This window comes from Glycine soja, chromosome 18 (genome assembly GCF_004193775.1).
Source record: "Glycine soja cultivar W05 chromosome 18, ASM419377v2, whole genome shotgun sequence".
Taxonomy (NCBI): domain Eukaryota; kingdom Viridiplantae; phylum Streptophyta; class Magnoliopsida; order Fabales; family Fabaceae; genus Glycine; species Glycine soja.
In genome coordinates, this window is record NC_041019.1 from 57,132,541 (window position 1) to 57,154,415 (window position 21,875).

The 21,875-nt window shown below is 31.3% G+C and overlaps 2 protein-coding genes across 2 annotated transcripts; one reads left to right on the forward strand and one right to left on the reverse strand.

Annotated features, from left to right (window-relative positions):
- The first annotated feature begins 538 nt into the window (after window positions 1-538).
- LOC114397496 (LOB domain-containing protein 41-like) lies at window positions 539-1,986 on the forward strand. Its single transcript, XM_028359552.1, has 2 exons — window positions 539-930; window positions 1,041-1,986. Exons 1-2 carry the CDS (start codon window positions 741-743, stop codon window positions 1,754-1,756), a joined length of 906 nt encoding a protein of 301 aa, XP_028215353.1. The 5' UTR covers window positions 539-740; the 3' UTR covers window positions 1,757-1,986.
- A 14,545-nt stretch (window positions 1,987-16,531) lies between these two features.
- Window positions 16,532-20,400, reverse strand: LOC114395212 (cytokinin hydroxylase-like). Its single transcript, XM_028356930.1, has 5 exons — window positions 20,026-20,400; window positions 19,635-19,861; window positions 19,316-19,557; window positions 18,483-18,873; window positions 16,532-17,181 (listed from the first exon to the last, which is right to left on the reverse strand). The coding sequence occupies exons 1-5, from the start codon at window positions 20,303-20,305 to the stop codon at window positions 16,762-16,764; spliced, it is 1,560 nt and encodes a 519-aa protein (XP_028212731.1). The 5' UTR covers window positions 20,306-20,400; the 3' UTR covers window positions 16,532-16,761.
- Window positions 20,401-21,875: the final 1,475 nt, after the last annotated feature.

A 21,875-nucleotide genomic window follows, 5' to 3' on the forward strand; every position in this document is an offset into this window, starting at 1 on the left:
CCGGAAACCAGTCTTTGGTTTTTGTCACAAAACCACTTTCCATCCAATTCCCGAAAACCAGGAGCCTTTTACCATTCAAAAACCGCTCTATGAAGAGAGAGAGAGACTTACTCCACAATATGTGGCGATTCGACCGCACTCTGTCACCTGACCGTGCTCGCCACGCGCCTCATTCTTCCCTCCTCAATTTTTGTACCCATTTGCATGCACTTCCTCTCTTCCTCATTTCCCTTTCTGCTTTTACCCTCTTCCCAGTGGCAGATTCCGTAATAAAGACACACTTCCCTGTCTCTGCCATTTAAGGCTTGTCCCACGTCACCTACGTCCCAATGACACTGGGATCAGTGTCCCTATGATTGGGAGTTGAAGGCACGCGCTTCTCACGAGACTGGGCCTTTTATTTTAACGTGCAAAAGTGGTAGCTGTTTACTTCCTCCAACTCCAACCTCTTTGAACGTGGAACCCATGGTTTGTGTTTGTGTGTTGCTGTTCTTTATTACTACTATTAAATAAAGTACTATAAAACAATTCTTGAGAAACAACTGCGTTCCCCACAATCCAGTACCTGAAAAATCCACTCTCTCTCTCTCTGTCCTTAACCCTCCAACAAATATATACCCTTCTTTCCCACAATTCTATGATCACAATTTTCTCTTTCTCTTTCTCTCCTTCAAAATCGTTGTCAATTTCGCCTCTTTCTTTCTCAACTCCCTTAGATTCTCTCAATCGGGTCTTCAAAAATGCGGATGAGCTGCAATGGATGTCGAGTTCTCAGAAAAGGTTGCAGTGAAAATTGCAGCATCAGACCCTGTTTACAATGGATCAAAAGCCCAGAATCTCAAGCCAATGCTACTGTGTTTCTTGCCAAGTTCTACGGCCGTGCTGGTCTAATGAACCTGGTTAACGCAGGCCCCGAACATCTTCGTCCAGGTTTGTGCCATTTTCTTGCACTTTCTTTTAAGTCCCACATCTGTCAGATATGAGCTTATGTAAACATGGAAGATGATACTAAGTGGCAGTATTTTGTTTTCACTTTGCAGCGATCTTTCGTTCGTTGTTGTACGAGGCATGCGGTCGGATATTGAACCCGATTTACGGGTCTGTCGGGTTGTTATGGTCCGGGAGCTGGCAGCTATGTCAAGCCGCCGTGGAAAACGTCTTGAAAGGCGCACCGATTACGCCGATCACGTCCGAAGCCGCGGCTAGCGGGCGGGGCCCACCGCTCAAGGCTTACGACATACGCCACGTGTCCAAAGACGAGAACTCCGCCGCCGCGTCCAACGAAACTCAGCACCAACGAGTCAAGACTCGGTCTCGAGTGAAGCGACCCCTCGCCAACAACAACGCCAAGCCCAAATCCACCACCAACGAAAACAACAACAATAAGGGAACCGAATTGGGTTCAGCTGAACCGAGTTTGGTGGCATGCGAGTGGACCGAAGAGGTGATGAACCGGTCTGGAAGTCACGATTCGACGCTGAGCCACCAGTCGGAGGCGGCGAATGCGGTGGAGAGCGAGAGCATGCTGTCGGCGGAGACGCCGGAGACTTCGATTCTCTTCCGAGAAGAACCGGAAACGAACCCGAAGCGTGTGAGCGATGATGTTGGTTTAGAGCTTACGCTTGGGTTCGAACCGGTTTCACGTGCGCGGCCCGTGGTTCCGGTGAAGAAAAGAAGGATTGAGTTGAAAAATTTTAGTGGCTCGGCTGAGAGTGGCTCGTGCAAGATGGAGCTGGGGCTTGAATGTTCGGCTTGAGGAACTCGTGGCTCGGCTCAGTTTTGACTCCATCATCGGCTTTCTGTGTTTGATACTTATTACAAGAGATCAGAACCGTTTTGTTGTTTTTTAATTACTTTTTTTTTTCTTTTTTGGTAATTTGGGTTATTGTTAACCCTTCCTTTATTTTTTTCGTCGGTTGTGAATGCGGTGCTGTACAAACTCAAACATGAATGGTAAGTAGATGAAGAGGTGCATTTCAAAATTTATCTTGTGATTTTAAGTATTTTTTATTTTAAAAATAAGAATTGACAGTAATTCATTTAGATTATAAAAGATGGAAAATTATACATAAATTAAATTAAGTAAACAACACTTAGTCGGTTAATATTAAATTCAGTCATCTTAAGATCTGATCTGATGTTGATAAAGCCAATGGATACTCTTCATATTAATAACATGATAACTTAAAAAATTAAATTTAAGTAAATTTATTTTTTAAAGATTAACAATGTTCAATAATTTTTTAAAGGATTGGTGAAAGTATTTATTACATTGAAAATTTAGAAGTGTAAAATAAAAGTTTAATAAAAACTTTAAACTTTTAATTGATCACTAATAACTTTTTTTAGTAATTATTATAAAAAAAACATATTTATGAAGTAAATAAACTATATGATGTGTTGTGATTGTATTAGTGTATCTAATTTTTCACATAAAATGTTTTTAATTGCTTGTAACGGATGGTGTTAATAAAATTATTTTTAAATGTAAGGTAGATTTTGGAAAGGAACAATTTTGAATTCTTTTACAGTTTTTTCTTACTAATTGTTATTTTTTATTATTCAATGTTGTATTGAATGTATTTGTTTTTTTTTATTTAATATTCTTTTATGAAATAGTCGTATAAGAAAATATAAGACTACTCATTCTTAAGAAGTTCATGTTTTGAAGAAGATTATTATTTTTCAAAATTAATAAATACTTTATCATAAAGTTATAAAATTGTTAGATTTCTACCGCTTACCCTTAAGCATCGCGAAGGCATCATAGTGACATAGTGTAGCAAGAGAGAGTCAGCATTTGCATCCTGAAAAAGAGAAAGACATAAAGGACCCGTTTGTTTAAATTTTATAATGCTCATCTGCTTTTTAAAAAAGTATTTATATAAAAAATATAAACTCACAAAAAAAAAAAAACAACCATTTTGACTTTAGATTATCTTAAAAAATGACACTCCTAGTTGTGGGAATAGGAGTAAAGCCCATATTCGGAATAATAAAAAATACTTGGACAATTAAGCCATTATTTCTTCGATTATTGTATTGGGCTTAAATATCATGGAAGTTATTGGGCTGGGTAAACCCTACACAGTGCAAGTGTCATTGTAGAAAACCTAAATAAGTAGATGATGCCGTAGTACACAGATATACGGCATTTTCTTCAGAGAAGAAATAACAAGTTCACGTTTTTAAAATTAGATTATTGCCTCCACAAAGGGGTGAAATAAGAGTTATTTTATGATTTATGCCACTAGAACTTTATTATAGAAATATGATTCCATTTAATGCTTTTGTTTATTTGATGTCTGTTTTCACTATCATAAAAAATTTAATGCTTTTGTAGTTAACCTTATGACAAGGGAAAACAGATATATGGGATCTTATTTTCGGAAGCAAATGTTACAAGAAATAGCGATGAGCCCAAAGAACAAAGCGGGTCAGTCTCTGTAGGGTAGGCCATGTTAGTTAGAGTAAGCCCTCCCCAAGAAAACAAACATCTTTATGTACATCTTTGGGTTAAAGTTAAGTTTACAAATTGAAATTGAGTTTGTAAAAGTATCTTTTAAGTCTTGTTTGGCCCAAATTGAATTTTTAGATACAAATTTATTCTCAATCATCTTTTGATGTGTAACTAAACATGACCTCATTGATGATATATTTCATATTTCTTAACCACTTGTAAAACAATCTTTTATCAATTACATTTCTGAGATTTTTAAAACCAAAATCTTTAAATGCTTGTATTTTTGTATTTTAATTTAATTTTCATTATTAATTCTTGGCTCTTGCCTCTTCAGAGGGTGCGGTTGATGGAAGCTTTCTGATTATCCAAGTATATATCCTTTCTCCCTCTGGTCAACTTCTTGGCTATTATATCAGACACACACAAGTTTAGTCATTTGGTTAGTTTATATATATAGTGAAATGATTGAAATCTGCATAAATGAAAGAATCTGAATGTTGATACATGTCTCAAGTTCTCACGGTCTTACTGGAAACAAAAAATGCTGGCTATCTAAATTTACTCTTAATTCAATTTTACAATGCTATATATTTTTTTACGTCACGTGTTCAAATCACCAAATTACTTATGTAAAATCCTTTCTATATGATTCTATCTCTCTCAGTGTGTGGCTGTGATTTCATCTAATCTACCACTTCCTCTATGATTTACAATGTGGCTCGGCTTTTCTTTGCTTACTTTATGCTATTTTATGTATTATATATTGCTAAGCTATCCTATACCATTGCTTATGGTAGTATTATATACTGTCAATGTAACAGCAATTAATCAAGTGATAAATCAATGGTTTTTGTTTATATCAGTCCATTTTATCCCATTTTGTTTTGGATGGGCTAGCCTGAAACCTTGTTAGCTGTTACTATAAATTGAATTCACTAAAAATGAGGTAAAAACTATATCAGAAGTAAGGATTGCCTTAAGGTTTGTCTTTGGTGGTACTCCTAGTACAAAAAGTGAATCAAATAAGCAAATTGCACCTGAATTGCAGAACCTGTCCAAAGCTAAATTGACAATATTTTTCCAAGTTTCAGCTAGTCACTGAAGAGTATAAATATTTGTCAATGCCAATGACATTGGTTATACGGATATATTGTGAATTACGATTCCTATTTCCACTCTAATCTTCACTTTGCTCTTTGTCTTTGGGCAAATTGACTAAATATGCAAATCACACTTAATACTACATTGGATATCATTATACTATTATTATTTTTCAATGCTTATCCCAAACCAATCATAAAAAAACAATAATTTTTATTCTAAAGAAAATTCTCTTAAGAAATTATAAAAGAATTATTCATTTATGAAAAAGTAGATTCAAAATCACACTGAACAGAGATGTGAAAGCAAAAGATTTGTTTGAGCTGAGGATATGAGCTGTCTGCTATTGTTCATGCCATTTTAAGTTAACATTAAACAACGTTTTAAAGGAAAACTAAAAAGAATTCCCATCAACGGCTCTCATAATTTGGAATAAATATGGCAAATGAGTTTGGTGCAAACGAAAAGTTCTTATCCCTAGGAATATATATGATGGTAGTGTTATACAGAACTCAATGGTGTCACTTGATTGACAACAACACACTTGTTCCAATTGGTACAGAGAGAAGTACGATATTGGTACTGTGTCAAAACAAATTCAATCGAACCCATCTTGTAGAAATAGAATAATCTCTTTAGCAAAACATGCTCCAAGTCTTCCTCTCATCCTCAACAGTGAAGTGCTCATCCACTTTGGCCACTTTAAGCAAAATGGTGCCAATCACTGTTCACAAGTATCACATTTTCTTGTTTGTCTCGTCATATAATGTTAACGTATTATAGCATTTTCTATTGTATTTTATCCATAGAAGGATATGATATTGATATGTATTGGGGAGGTCACTAGCATGTAAGTGCCTTGTCAATTCAATCAAAATACTCATCAAGGGGGCATTGCCTTGCCATTCTTTCTGAGCCGTCACTTCTCCAATCTCAGTGCTCCAACCATGTCTATACAACTTGTCTTGCCTGCTTCATCAAATACAAATTTCAGAGGTTTTCTGTTGGACGCCTTATAACATGGGATCATTCACTTTTTTCCACTCTAAATCTTTTTTTTTTATATATATAAACAAATTTCTAACTTAGAGATCTTATTTCAAGGTTATATGTACACTAGGCGAATTATAAAACCTTATACAAATTCTCTCATGTTTTATAAATATATTATCACGAACTCCATTTTATTACCATTTTTTTTATTGTTAATGTTTCATACTAATACCCAATAGGTCAATCCATTATGGAGCACCTTGAATCTCTCTACCCTTGATAATTTGAACACTTTGAGATCCAATTTACTATGTACTTGTAGAAGCGATCGAAAAGTTCCCTAGTTCACAACTGTTAAATACTTTAAATTGTCAAAATCTTAAAATAATATTAATTGGAGTTATAAAAGAGAATATATAACAAAATAAGTTTTTTTTTAATGAATATGATATTAATAAAAAGTAGTGACTAATCTTCGTTTAAGAGCACCCACTGAAAATTGATATTTCTCTTTTAATATGATCTATTCAAATCCTTAATCACTTAATTAAAAGATATAAGTAATAATTACTTGTGTCAATGCAGGTTAATATAGCAAAAAATAAGTTATTTATTCCACCTGTTGTATGTTTAATTTTTTGAGAAAGTATAAAATTATTAAAAGTGTAAAATGTAGGTTTCGTTTTATAAGCTAATAATATTGATATTAATAATTCTATTAAAGTATACGCATGGACCGATGCTGTTATAGTGTTATTTCCATTACCATACATGTACCCTCCAACAGATCTACCATAACCAAGGTTAATTGGAAAGCAAATCGCTTAAAATCCGATATGATAATTATAAGTGATCAATATTATGCAATACACAGTTTATTATGTTTCTCTTTTACTTTTTCCACACAGTGGAGAAAATTAACTTGCAAGTTGCAAACTATCGTAGATCTTAATATTTAATTTGGCTGATTACTCTACGCGGTTTTTAGAAATTTCCTTACTCTCTTCTGTATGCATTGTTAATACTTATTTACTACTCTAAAAGTCAAACTCTCACTCTCATCGTCGCATCAGAGAATTATACTCGCACAAATCATACACTAATACATGTGATCTGTGCAAAAATTCTTAAGCCGTTTAGAGTTTTTTGCTTAGCAAATTGAGGATATATTTAGATTTATGAGAGAGCATGAAAAATAAAAGAATAAAATATAATAGCATTAATTATGTTTTATTGTTTAAATTGATAAAATCAAGGTGGAGTATAGTATGAAAATTAGTGAAATCTATTTAATTCTATTGTTTACTTTTGTTTCCCCTTCTCAAAATTTTATCTAAACAATGAAATGATTTTTTTTTATATATTTTTTTTTACTCCATTTCATTTTAAACTATTTCATTTCAGGATAACATATCTTTTCGTCTCCAAATTTATGAAATTTAATTTTTGTTTTTCTAAAAAACAATGTTTATTTTTTCGTCTGTCTAATTTTCAAAAGCACAATTTCCAGTCATTAGACTATAGATTTAGATAGTGCTTGAGAATCAAATGTGATACAATTCAAAATTTGAGAGACAAAAAATCAAACTTAAAAAATTTCAAAGGATAGAATTACATTTTTCGCTCTATTTTGTTTCTTTTTATTAATCTGAAAATTTCCTCGTTATTCAAATACCAAGGAAACCTATTAACCTTTTCGATTATCAAGACATATTAATTAAAGTTCAATTTTTGTTACGATAACTAAACTTCAATTTTAGATCATATGTGAATGAAAAAAAATACTTTTATTGAGACAAATAATGTATTTGAATTAGATTTATGGGGGAAAATAATTATTTGTTTTTTTATGATGAAGACAAATGCATTAAATAGTTACTTTTATTTTTTTTTATAATACCACCATAATTTTAAGAAATAGAATTGATTCTCGGTGTTATCCAAATTTTAAACACACTAAACCTTATAACCGGATCAAAAAAGACCAAATCTTATAGACTTCAAGTATCACAAATCAGTCAACTCTACAGATTCTGTACCCATTAATGCGTACCGACACTACTTATGCTTAACAGATAGATGGCATTTGATATGCAACGGCATTCCCTAGCATCTGTCGCAAAAGAGAAATAAGACGATAGGAGTATATATATATATATATATACTCCTATCGTCTTATTTCTCTATATATAACAACCTATGCAGTAAATGGTATAATTAAGTGAGAGAAATAGAGGCAAAAATGAATTATAATATACAATGCAAGGAAATAGACACAAAAACAGTATTATATATAAAAACGTCATATCATGAGTTATTGTATATAACATAATTTGGGGCAAAAATATACAGAAATTTCTCACTCGCTATATTTTACTAGTCTTATGGGGAATTGTTTTTATTATTTAATTGAAGAAAAACTATGAAATGTGCACTTTAAAAGATTTCTTTATTCTAAATTTACATTTAAATAAAATTCTTGAATCCTCAGAGTTAGATTGTATTTCGATCGCTATATATTTAATTCCTATACACTTTATGCTTAAGGTTTAAGGGTTGTATATCCTTCATGTTAGATCTTGATCTGACCACTAAATTTTAGCTTATACCCACTTGAATATAATACAATTGATACAGATAATATCTCTTCTTATTGTTCCCTACAACAATCATTAAATTAAGGATTAATATTCGGCTTAGTTATTATTAGGGATACGAATGAACCATCTAACTAATATGTATATCATCACGCATTAAAATCCATGGGATATGACATAAATACTTTGATATGTCATAATATTCCGATGAATAATGATAAATAACTTAGGATTAACCTAAGAAGGCAGGTTAGATAATATATTTTACTTAAATGCTTTAAAATAAGTTGCCTCCTTTGACAACCTTTTCTCGAACACTTCTCTATTCTTTTTGATTTTCCCCTCTCATTCGAGTAAGGGTAATTTGTTGTTTTCCACACTAAGCTTATTACATGTGTCCCATCACTGACTTCTCTTCTTTTTTTGTCAAGCATTATGTGGCTCCTGAAAGATTTGTGGCCACTAAAAGTCAACGGTTCCGATCAAGGATACTGCAACATTCAACATTTGACCCTAAAAAACGGAAAAGAAGGTTGCATGAGGAGAAATTGAGAAGGACTCTTAAAAGTGTATAGCAAGAGATTATGTGCACCGATTTATATTCAACAAAACCATATTCATCATTCTTTTTTGTTTGTGGATAATGAATTTCAGCAAGCTTTTTTGAATTGTAGGGTATATGGTAGCTCAAAATTCTACCAATTGCTCTCCCAAGGTCACACTGCACTCAGCCGCCCTTAAAAGCAAATTTTTCAACGAAAACTAACGTGAATTAATAGTGAATGCAGTAGATCATCTTGGATCGTATAGAAGACTTTTAATGTGTTATTAAGACGAACTTGCAAAGTTTCATCACACATTATTCCATGAAGCAATTAATAAGGATGATCCAAGTTAAGTAGGTTTTACTTTAAATGGATTTCAATTCCAAACACACTCGCCAATGACAATTTGACAGGCAAAACTACCATACACGTACATGAGAGAGACGGTGGCGATTTACACGATAAAGAAAAAACATGATTATATTTCTTTCTTTCAATAGATAATGATGTTTTAAAATAACTTTGGATTTCGAAAATTAATTGACAAACCTAAAATTTGTAGTTTTTACAAGCTTACATGATTTAATCAAATTAATTCCTCAAAGTGTTATAAAAGTTATTTAAATATATATTTTCTGTTTAATTAACTAAAATATTTTTTTAATATTAATTATAAACAAGGAGTTTCTACCTAAAAGTAGCTGGTCAGGATAAAAGTCACGGGGAATTTAGTTAACCACTAACTTGACCCCAAATTGCTTTGAATAATCATAACGATGAAAATAAATGGCTTTGAAATTAGATGATACCAAGCGGAAGTGTTCTCTTTTTATATACAAACTGGGGATGACATTAATTTAGGCGAGCGAGGATGAGATCATTTCATGTGTTAGGTTTGCTTCAATGTCTCCCTTAATTAATATTATGAAGATACGTAGAGTCAATGTTGCTATGTTTTCTGAAAAAGTCCATATATAAATTTTGTTCATAAATTCTTTCGTTCCCATTGATTTGGTAATGCTTAGGAGCATTACGTTTTGGGATTAAGAAAGCCAAATGCTCCATTTACCTCCCTTAGAACTTAACGAGTTTTCTATCTATACGCATCTCGGAGGTGGAGACAATGATGATGAAGTCAACTAGATAAAAATGTTGAAAAGATTTTGCATAATATTGTAGAAACCTGGTTGGCATTTGCTTATTTTATATCTCTCTGTGTGTGTGAATCATTCCTCTAACAAAACACATGGGAGTGACATCGTTAAATCATCAAATATGCATTTTCTATAAATTTCACCACTATTTCTTTCTTTATGTTCCATTCATACAAATTAGTTGTTATTTTGCCAAATACAAACTTGAACGGGAGTTATAAGATGAATTAGATGATTAAAAAGAGAAAAGAATCACAAATTCGATATTTTTTACTAACAAAACTAATATTTCTAATAAGTAACACTAATTTTCCTTTTCAAATTAAAAAAATACAATTGAACAGCAGAGTCTCTACGGGTTACTATCTCCCTCTCTCTTGCAATGCTGGTGCATTGAAGTATCCTATAACGATCAGAGCTGAACAATAAATTTTTGGATGTCATTTCTTTTCACAGCTCAGGGTGGCTAAACAATATGGCCTAAACAAAAGAATAGAAAATATATAAATATTATATACATAAGTCATTTTTAGTATTATTTTTAACAAAAAACTCATTAGACATTATGGGATATGTGAAGGAGCTAGTTAGACGTCCAAACTCATCATCCAGATCCTAAAGACTTCATTATCACTGAACGAGGGTTTAACCCTTGGAAAAGAATCATGAAGAATTAATGAAGTTACCTTCATCCATCATCAATTTTACTCTCTCATTCTATTTTTCATTATATTTTACTAAATCTCGTTTGGCTAGGAATCTTATGAATATTTCACGACAATCCTTTATAATTAAACTCTTTTATATTCGGTGCAAGTTTTCATGAGCTTGAGTATTCATCCTTGTTTTTAATGCTTATGATTAATTGGACAACGATGGAATGATTTCAGGCTAAGTGCATAATAAGGAATCTTGTACATGTACATGTAGCTGGATCTGAGATTGGTTATCATGCATATATTGGGATGAGTCTAGGATTAGAACTTCTTGATGCATATTTCTTTTGGATTCTTGAACTTAATACTTGGATCAATCTTAATGGAGCTAAGGAAATAGAATATTAGGGTTAATTTTAAACGAATCTTATGCCAAGGATTTGAACTTAATTAATCTAATTTACTATGATAAGAACTCCAACGTTTTATGAATAACCATGTATTGGACTAGGTGAAATTATAGAAGGAGAACTATAACGTAACTCAAACCCTTAATTATTATTATTATTTTTTGGTAACTCAAACCCCTAACTATTTTCATCAAAATTGTCATTTTTTATTGATCAACATTCTCATTTCTTAGAGTATGGAAAATAATAAACAATACTTTTAGATTTAATTGCATTTTAAATTGTTTTATAATTGTTGTGTTACTATAATAATGCCAAAATTATAATTTTGACCATCCTTTAATTCTTGAAACGTGATTTTGGCTCTTCTATTTATTTTTGTGATTTTAGTTTTCAAATTTTTTAAAAATTGAATCTTAGTTGAATTCTTAACTTTCCTTATATTTTATTTCTTTTATTTTGATATAATTGAAGTATAGAATTTACATGCTTATTTAAGTTAACTTAAAAAAATTAATTAAAATATAAAAAAATAAATTTATGCAGAATTAAAGATTGAAAAAAATTGCAATTTTTATTAAATAGGGAATAAATTGTGAAAATTTAATATATATATATATATATATATATATATATATATATATTTTAATTATTTAATTTTCTCATTGTCTATTTAATACCTAGTAATTAAAAATTATTAAATTTATAATAACTACTTTAAAACTTTGATCTACAATAATTTTTATGTAATTGATATTATAAAAACTTTACAATGTAAATTGATGACTTTTTAAAAAAGTTATTATATGATAAACACGCGCGCGCGTATATATATAAGATTCCTTTTGATTCCATTATGTTCACTATTATATATTTATATAGTTTTAAACATTGGAGTCTTTGTAAGTATCCCACTACCGGAAACTCTCTGAGCTATCTTAAAGCCAGGTGAGAGCAACAACAATTCTCTTTTGGTAATCCAAAAGCTTACTTTTCATTTCAACATCATTAATGGAGATGCATACATAATCTAACAACTAACAAGGGAAAGCATGATTTTCCAATTAATTAAGTTGCGCATGTCAGAAGTTTTAATCATTAAGTTCAATTCAATTACGGGACAATATATAGACGTTGAATTTCAAAGCTAAATGCGTTAGACTCAGTTTATAATTCTTTTCATAAACTAGCTACTTGTGTATATTTTTTTTATTATTATGTAACACTCATTATTTTTTTAATTGTTTTCAGGGTTTTTTTATTCTCCAAATTTATTAAATTTCATATCATATCAATTATAACATTAAAAATATTATTAAAAGTGTGAAACATTAATGATTTACATAATTAAATGATATACATTAAATAATAATAAAAACATTTATTACATACTAAAATATTTTTACCCTTTGTTGGGTAAGACAGAACATAATGATATAAAAAGCATGAGTACAAAAATTATAAGAAAGAAGAATTTTTATTGTTTGCTATAATAGGATGTCACCAACATGATTCAGAGATCATATATGAAAAAAAAATATTTGTCAAAAAAAGTTAATTTGTCTTAATAAATCTTATTCTCACGAGAGATTAGTCTTTCAATTTTGGTTGAGAGAAATCTTGAGTTCACCTAATATATAACAAGAGTGTTATTTGTTAGAAAATATTTTAGCACAAATTTAAACAAAAGTATATTTTAACCGATAATGATATAGCATTTATCGATCAATATCAATCAAATTCCCTCGTGAAAATCGTATTTATACTATCAAGTATTTCTTGATATAATTAGAAAAAAGAGAAACAATACGGGAAAAAAAAAGAAAATAAGTTCATCTTTATTTTTTTTTGTTTGATACTGTAATAATATATTTTACGAAAGACAATTTTATTTTATTAGAGTCCGATAAAATTATTATAAATAGTAATTTCTTGTTTTGAGTATTTAAGAAAATTACATAGACATAATTTAAATTCAAAATTATTGATTAAACAATTAAAATGATTCTATTTTAATTGATATACGCGCACTTTTTTTTAATAACTTTTCTCTTATTTAGCTAGTTCCACTCCTATTACAAAATCATGTTTTATATATATGATGAACTATTTATCGACTGATATAATTATAAAAAAAAACATATTTCTCTGTATAATATAAGAAAAATCCCCCTCACATGTTTGAGAGTATATTTTAGAATTGTATAATATTCTTTTCGCTCATTTTCCCTCTCTCTCTCTCTTTTTTTTTTCTTAATGAGAAGATTAAAATTTGCCCAGTTACATGTTTTCTTTGTCTTCAGTCTTCTCTTCTTTCCAATTAGAAAAGAGGACTAATTTCACGGAGGGAAAGTAAATTCTCACAGTTAGATTTTCTTAGTTTTAGATCTATGGCTGATATTTTTTTATTTTGTTTTTCCTTCTTTATCCCTCTTGAGCTTCCACGACGTTGTCGCGCACGGCATCGACACCACCACATACTAATCGGAAAAATACAAGCGAGAGTGATGAGACCATGAGGGTAATTTGGGAAAAGAAAAAAGATCTAACGATCTACAATTTCCTTTCCCACTGTAGAATTCGTCTAGAAAAGAGATATCACATTCTAAACGATGGTTTTGGAGTTTCTAATGATTAAAATCAGTGTTGATGGGTCACTGGAAGCCTCCAGTGGCACGCAGCATCATGAAGATGATCATTCACGTAATCATCATTCACCTATGTATCATCATGCGTACAATTATTAAAGCATAATCAATCACTTTACTGATTTTACAACACTCATCAAAGATATTGCCCGAAACTCAAAGAAGATAATCAATCTTTTAATCACAATCTTGCAACTCTAGCAGATTGGTTAGTGGGATTTTGCTGGGATTTTCTCCTGCATCAGTCAAACAAGATATATATATTAATGGGTCAGAAATAGTTCTTGCATATTATTTTTTTATACAATTAATTGTAGTGTACCTTATATCATTAAAGTAACTTATATATATATAAATAGAATGCGGAAATATCACGATCCTTAATGCATTTGATCAATTTTTTTTTAAAATTTCCATTAAGATTATTTAACTGTCGCATCATTCTCTTTTGCTTTTAAGACATTTTGCTCAAATATGTTCCACACGTAATCGTAGCATTTAAAAGTTTGACAGAGTTAACGATCAAGAAAAAAAGAAGGTTTGACTGAGAAAGTTCCGACTTAAATAACCACCATGGTAAGTCAAAGTGGAACGTACATTTGAGTACGTTTAGAATATTTGCAAAGAAGGACTCTTTTATTATTTTAAAAAAGATTTATCTCGCATTTAAAAATGATCGTAATAGAAAGACATGGGTCACTTGTTGTATTAGAGTCGAAATGTACAAAAAAATGCCTCGTGGTAATTAAGAATAAAAATGCCTGGTCTGGCATTGATACTGCATTTAAAAAGTACCGACACATCTTGTGATTCTAAAAACAAACAATTTGAAATTGGAAAAAGATTGGTGCATGGATACCAATACCAATCTCAACACTAGACATTTGGTGTAAAGTCTCTCTAAAATTTAGGCACGTTAATGTCATTGTTGTCATTATCACTTGTCAAGCACTTTAGTTTAGTTTGGTGTTATATTGAGTTCCAATGAATGAAATAAATTTGATAAGATGTTATCTAGTTTATTTTTAGATTTTATCACAATTATCCAAGTGCGTATGCTATGAATATCTACTAAGGTTAAAAAATATCCATGCTTAAGAAGTGAAGTGAAGGATTTTGTATTACTGTATGTTAAAGTATGGCATTTTATGTTTGTTTGACAATATGACACATATCGCAAGGCAGAACGCAATAGTAGTTAATTTGAAATGAAATAATTGAAAACTAATAACAGATACAATCATACAACTATGTAGAGTCTGATACATTATCGAGCTTATTAATATCTTAAACAAAATAATGAGACTTATTATAATTATTTTTCTAGCAGTATCATTAAGACTCAGCAACAAATGTAAGTTATGATAAAAAAAAAGCAACAAATGTAAGTTTATTTTAGTCATCTTATTTTATGTGGGGGAGTATCATAAGTGGATCCAAACCCATTGTTATGCAAACATATTTCCATGGGCAAAAAGCAAAACCGTTTGATAAATTTATTTTATTCGTGCGTATATAAATTAAGGACTTCAACCAATGATAACAAATAATAAATTAATTAATGTACTTTTGTTTGATTGAAAATTATTTTAAAATAATTGCAGAAAAGATTAATAGTTACTAGTACTAGTTAGAACATCAGTGTTGCTTACTGCACCAACATCAGTGTTCATTTTACGTGCGTCCGCTAGAAGCTATGAACTGTTGCTTCTGCATTAGGGAATAAATCTGGTGCGATTTTATCACTATAAGTGCGTAACGGATGTTGGTTCAAACACACACTTAGAGATGTCCAATTGGAAAGTAAAATTTTGAAATGTAATGAGTGTCTAAAGCAAAATTGAGGGTGCAAGAAGTTTCACTCAACATCCTGTTGGGCTAAGTGGGCTTGTTTTAATGGTCCATTCACAGTCCCGGTCTTAAGGTGAGACTTGGTAACCGGTAAGTGTTACTAACTGTCATCAAACTCGATCAAGTCATAGTCAACTACATGAATCATTTGCCACGTACGAAGACAATAAATTGAATATAAGAAGTTGGGATCTTGTTAGGACATTTGATTAACAAATTAAAAGAAAAAAATATTTGTTATGTAAATCATAAGAAAGGATAAAAAAAATTATGAACAATACAATTTTTTCGTCTCTCAATAAAAATATTTTTAGCTTTCTTAACCAACTTCCATATAACATTAGTTAACATTTCCAAAAAGTTAAACCTAAATACTAAAACGTTTTTGCATGCTTCCTAAATACTCCTATAAAATTTGTCCACAATTTATTAGATGTCGAACAGTGTCAGAAAGAAATGATGGTTGCAATAAAAGAATGATAAAAACCAACTAGTGGAAGAAGCAGAATCGAGGACTGGTGGAAGCAGATGATAAGGTGGCTGAGAAAACAACTCCCTTTAACTCCAAAATGGAGATACGGACCCTACCTTAGTTTCTGTCACACACAACAAGTTGCCTTATTTTTTCTTCCAGCAAAGTAGAGCACTTAATTAAAATCATCTCAATAGAAAGAAAAACAAAACTAAAGAATTATTCTCAAGTGTTATGGGGCATCTAAGCTAAAAAGGGAATAGCCGTTTGTACCCATGACATTCTATTTGGGTTGTTTTTAATCATTATGTTCATTTGTTTAGATTTTTTTTGAAAACAAAAGATAATCTTATTTAAGTTTGATAGAACTAATATGATTGGTAAAGTTTTTTTTCTCTCAAATATTTAACATAATTATATAATTTAAATTTAAATTTTCTAATTAAGTTTGATATCATTTTGATTCTTACAAATAAAAAACATTCCTGATTAAGTTAGAATTATTTTACACCACTTGATTGACACGTTAAGTAGTAATAATTGGTTAGAAACTTATCTAAACAGCTCCTCCAATTTCTTTATCTCTCGTGTTACATATGTGAGTGCGGGGTTTTGAGCTACTAAACTCAATTTATGCATCATGAAGAGATAAATACGTGTGCTTTCATTCAAGTTTTTAATTTACATATCCTATTCCTTGCAATCATTATTTCATCTCTCTATTCTCCCGGTCGTTGTAAAAAAAAAAGGTTGAAAATGAAATAAAAAATTACAAGAATGCTCATCAAGATCAAGATGGCCATATATATCCGCATCATAAAAGACAAAAACTCTCTTTCAACTCTAAACACTCTCCACAATCGACGATCCTTCATGGCTCCAAGGGCTTCAAACAAACTTGAACCCCATATTTGGGCTTAATTGTGAGGATAACCACAGGGGCATGACGGTAATTTTCAGAAATGGTGAAGCTAAACCGAGAAATCAACATGGCTAGTATAATCTTAGCTTCCATTAAGGCAAATGCTTGTCCAACACAATTTCTAGGGCCAGAAGCAAATGGTAAAAAACGGCCAGGAACAAAAGACTTTGAAGTAAACCTCTCTGGGTTAAACTCATTTGCATCTTTACCCCATAGTTTTTCACTATGATGAATAGCCAGCACAGGGATCCAAATTGATAGGCCCTTAGGGATATAAAGGTCACCTAGCACTATGTCTTCGAACACCATTCTAGGGAGCACAGATGCTGGGGGATACAACCTCATTGATTCGTTGATCACCATATGCAACTGAAATATCAAATAACAACTATGGTTAGTTGATTATTATTGTGTTGGCCACGGAAGCCAAATCAAATGCTGCAGCTTGAACTATATTCCTTGTGAAAATTAATGCTGAATCTTTGACCATCTTTCGGAAAATCTAGCATTTAAATATAATAATTACTACTGCACTCTATGGTACCCATGAATATTCTATTTAGTCTTCCGAGCTATCTATCAATCGAAGAAAATCTCTTAAATTGTCCAAGTGGGTAGCCATGAACCTTGCCATTGAGTTGAGTAGGGTCAACTTATTTCTCTTTTTTTCCTTTGTCCCTTTTGAAGAAAAATACAAATGCAAAAGTCACAAAGATTGAAATTCTGAGTATGATTTTTTTTTTCCTTTTTCTCAAGAAAGTATTGCCGTATCGTTATTCAGAAAATGAATGAATAGCTTTAAACTTTTGCTCCCTTGGACATTCTAAAAAGAAAGATAACCCTTACAAATATTCTTTAAAATAACACCAACTACCGACGCACGGGTGCAAAGATGATCGTTAGATAAATTATTTTTTGTTTGTTTCTTTATACACAAATATTTGGGTTAGATTAAAATATTTCTTGGCTGTCCTTTCTGATCGTCGTGCTAATAATAACTTAAAAGCCTAAGATGTTTAGATCAATTAACCTTTTGGCCAAGAAACTACAGGCTACACTTATATAACCCTATTTATTAATGAATAACTATAAATACATATATATTTTTTAAAATTTTATTCAATTCTATGGACCACCCAATTAAAGTTTTCCTAAAACTGGCTCATGCTGGGTTTTAAAAGCAACTATTGTGTAGGCTCTATAAAAAGTAATACTTGACACTACTAAAAGTAAAATTTATATAAAAATAAAATAAAAAATTAAATCAAAAAAGAAAAATAAATTTTGTTTAAGATACAAATTTGACCAACTTGCCGCTTCCCACTGATCCCCTAAAAGTAGCCTAAAATAAAATAACCCTCTGTCTTTTTGTGAAATTAAAAAAAAAAAAAAAAGATTTTCCAGCCTTCATTGTTCGTGACAGGGGAGATGGTTTAAACTTTAAGGATTATTAATTAATTAATTTATGAAAAATGCTAAGTTCACACTTTTTTGAACACATCATCTCTTAATGGTTGAAATTTGTTAGAAATTATAAAATTAATTGGATTTCACGAATTTCTTGAATATATTTTAACCAATAATAAAATGTGTATAGAGGAATGTGGTAAAGAGTGTGTTATTTGCGTCCCTCTTAATTCATTGCAACACGAGTGATTTTTGTTACTTACAAGAGTGAGCTTGGAGAGTTGATCCAGAGAGGGAATTCCCCCATTGCAGACACTTTTAACCTCAGCTCTGACTTTGTCTTGCCAAGATGTGTTGCTGGCTAGTAACATAACTGTCCAAGTGAGTAAAAGTGCAGTGGTTTCATGTCCTGCAAAGAAGAATGTTTTGCATTGATCCATCACTAGCTGCAGATTGATGCTGCTGTTGTTGTTTCCATTCCCTTTTTTCTTCTTCTGCATCTCATTCAGGAGCATCCCCAACAAATCATTCCCATAAGAATTGCTCCTCCCAATCTCCACACAGTCTTTTCTGCTTTGTATGATCTCCATCAGCAGAGTCTCCACCTCCATCTTCAAAGACTTTATCTCTCTGTTATACTTGCTTGGAAAAAACCTGTGCAAACAAATTGATAGTGACATCAATGAAAGAAAAAAAAGGAAAAGGGAGGGGGACAAGGACACACAAACTTGGCAGATAAAACACACAACACAAAGATGGAATAAGACCGACACAACTATAATGCAAACCATGGAATAATAAGAAATATTATAAATGTGATTATTCAGATGCTTCCGGATAAAAAAGCAAGGAATTCCACTCAGGTTAAAACACTGACATTTATTATCATGACATTCATTTCGCAAAATTGATTTTGAAGTGGTGCTAGATGTTTTTATTCTAAAAGCGAGTTAGTGGTCCAAAGCAAAAAGTTACTACAGCTCAAAATCAATTCTAGACTTGAAATCAAGGTGAAAAATTTACTCAAAATAAAATCACGTTGTTGACTGATATTTCAACGTGATCCTGGAACACGAGAAAAGGATGATTCAGGAACCTGCTTCCAGGGATGCAAAGATGACGACTTGCTTGAGCACAACGACTCTGTAGCAGTGTGAGGAGGTGGAATATTTTCTTCCCCTTCTGGTAGCTGGTGCCAAACTCAGTCCTAGAGATAATATCCGCAGTGAGTTTAGTCATGTAGTGACCAATCTCCACCTCAGTTTGGCCACTCTCCAACGCAATCTTCAGGGATTGGAGCATCTCCTTAGTGCATTCCACCATGTGCCCAGCATAGCTCTAAAAGAGATTTTAACACCAATCAACCAAACAAAACAAGAATTTTAAAAGGTGAGACTCCAAAACAGTATCAATACCTTAAGTCTGTCTCCCATGAATGCAGGGGCAACGATGTGACGTTGGTGGTACCAATCTTCACCATTTGCCATCAACAGTCCCTCCCCAATGAAATTCTTGGAACCTTGTCTCTGCTGCCAGGATTTCCCAGATACCGTGCTGTGTTTTGAAAGGAACTCTTTGATCAACTCAGTCTCAGTGAGACACAGCCTTGGTTCTGAACCATTCCAATATAGAAACCTCTTTCCTGCAAAATTAACCGTTTTAATAACTAGGTGAGGTTTAACATACATGTCAACAAAAGTTGGTTAATGAATTAAAAAATTTGAGAAAAATATTAGAGATCATATTGTTGTATAAGTTTGATTAATTTGTACACGTATTTATGCACGTAAGTACGTACATACATACCAAATTGGCTAGACCAAAGTAGAAAATGTGGGAGAAGACGGCCAACAATGTCATGGCTTATGGTTTTCATGTCTTGGGAGGTTGCTTTGGAGACAAGGGAAGCCATGTCTAGGATGTTGCCGGTGAAGAAACGAGGTTTAGGGCCACGGACACCTTGCATATCCATCGTCTTTTTTATGCGTAGTGGTGTGAGCCAGTAACATGAGAGGCTGTCATAGATGAGTTTAAGTAGGAGAATACCGAGTATGGCCAAAAGGGGTGTGAGGACCACCATAGCCATGTTAGAGAAAATCAGAAATTAATGAGAGGTGCTTATTGTGTAAGTAAGATGGTTGTGATGGGAATTTGATGCGTGACTCTACCTATATATATAGTGGGAATTTGATGGGGCGATCCCTTCCATTTTATATAATACTACTACTAAACTGCTAGTGAATGCCTATAGTTTGGTTTAGTGGGTGTTGCCTATGATGATCTTAATTTGCTGATGTTCCAACTTCAAGAGAATTTATTCGGCTAATAGTACTACTACTATTGTTGCAAACTTGCTACTATTTCTAGAAAACTAGGTGAATATATGTTTAGCGTTGGAGTTATTTTTTTCGAAAACTGATCTTTTTTTTTTCTTTTCAAAAAGTTGTTAAATTCTAAGGACGGTGTAGTATGTACATAAAAATGAGAACATCTTGGCCACAAGAGAATGTTGTACATGGTCAATGAGAACACATAATAACGTGTGGGTAAACAAGTGAGTATGTTATATTGACTGATTTTTAAAGCAAAACTTTGACCATGAAGTATTTATGAGTTGTTACAGTCTTTTTTATCCATAAGAATGAAATTTCATCGGAAGATTTGTAATAATTCACATTCATTTTTAAACCAACTGAGTTATATTTTATTGGTTAGTTTTTAGAGTTTATTTTCTATGTATTATCATAGTAAATTACATTGTCAATAAATAAGAAATCATCATAGTTATCTTTTAAAATAATTATTATAAAACTAATAAATTTATCATACATATCAATTTGTGATAATTTTTACACCAAAAATACATAAATGATTTATTCTAGTTTTAACTGACTCCTTAATGTGTGTGTATATATATATATATATATATTGTTTTATAATTATTTTATTAGGATTTTTGGCTATATAATTCAACCTTGGGATATTAAGTAAATTTTGATTCTTGGGCTGACTATGAAATTAATTGCTAGTTTAAAAATAAATTATACTTAAAGTTCGTCACTCTTGTGTTAATTACAAAACACACTTAGTACTCTCTGGCAACATCAATTGATATTATCAACTAAGTCACGTATTATTATTTTAATTTAGCAATAAATATTTCTTAAAAGAGGATATTCAATGTTAGGAGAAAAATAAGAGAGGATATTCTTAAAAGAGGACAAATTCTTAAATGAAAATTTTTGCTAATAAATTAGTTATCATTTTTTATTTTAATTTTTAGATAGAAAACATTTATGATTTGAATCCTATCATTCCCCTAAAGGTAAAATCACATTATATTAAATTTTATCGGGTTATCATATATATGTTGAGTTGGTTCCTACAATCAAGTGAGACAAACATTTCATCTTTATAACTAAAAATAAAAAATAAAGACCAATCCATATATGTTTTTTTTATTGCAACTAAAATGTCGAATTCTTATTAAAAATAATAATAAAAATTACATATTAATTGATTAAGAATCTTAATGATAATATAAAATCATTTCCAATTATGCAACTTACTTTTATTTTTGAGAAAATAAACTATACAATGATGATGTAAAATAGTTTTACACCGTCTTTCCATTATAATTCATTATATATGCTAAA

Bases quoted from the DNA above. Each gene is read 5' to 3' on its own strand.
- LOC114395212 (XM_028356930.1), bottom strand. From the start codon at position 20,305: ATGGCTATGGTGGTCCTCACACCCCTTTTGGCCATACTCGGTATTCTC. The intron at 19,862-20,025 runs GTATGTATGTAC...TTAATTTTGCAG, and splicing joins ACTTTGGTCTAGCCAATTTG to GAAAGAGGTTTCTATATTGG. The intron at 18,874-19,315 runs GTTCCTGAATCA...TTGTTTGCACAG, and splicing joins CTTTGCATCCCTGGAAGCAG to GTTTTTTCCAAGCAAGTATA.
- LOC114397496 (XM_028359552.1), top strand. From the start codon at position 741: ATGCGGATGAGCTGCAATGGATGTCGAGTTCTCAGAAAAGGTTGCAGT. The intron at 931-1,040 runs GTTTGTGCCATT...TTCACTTTGCAG, and splicing joins CCCCGAACATCTTCGTCCAG to CGATCTTTCGTTCGTTGTTG.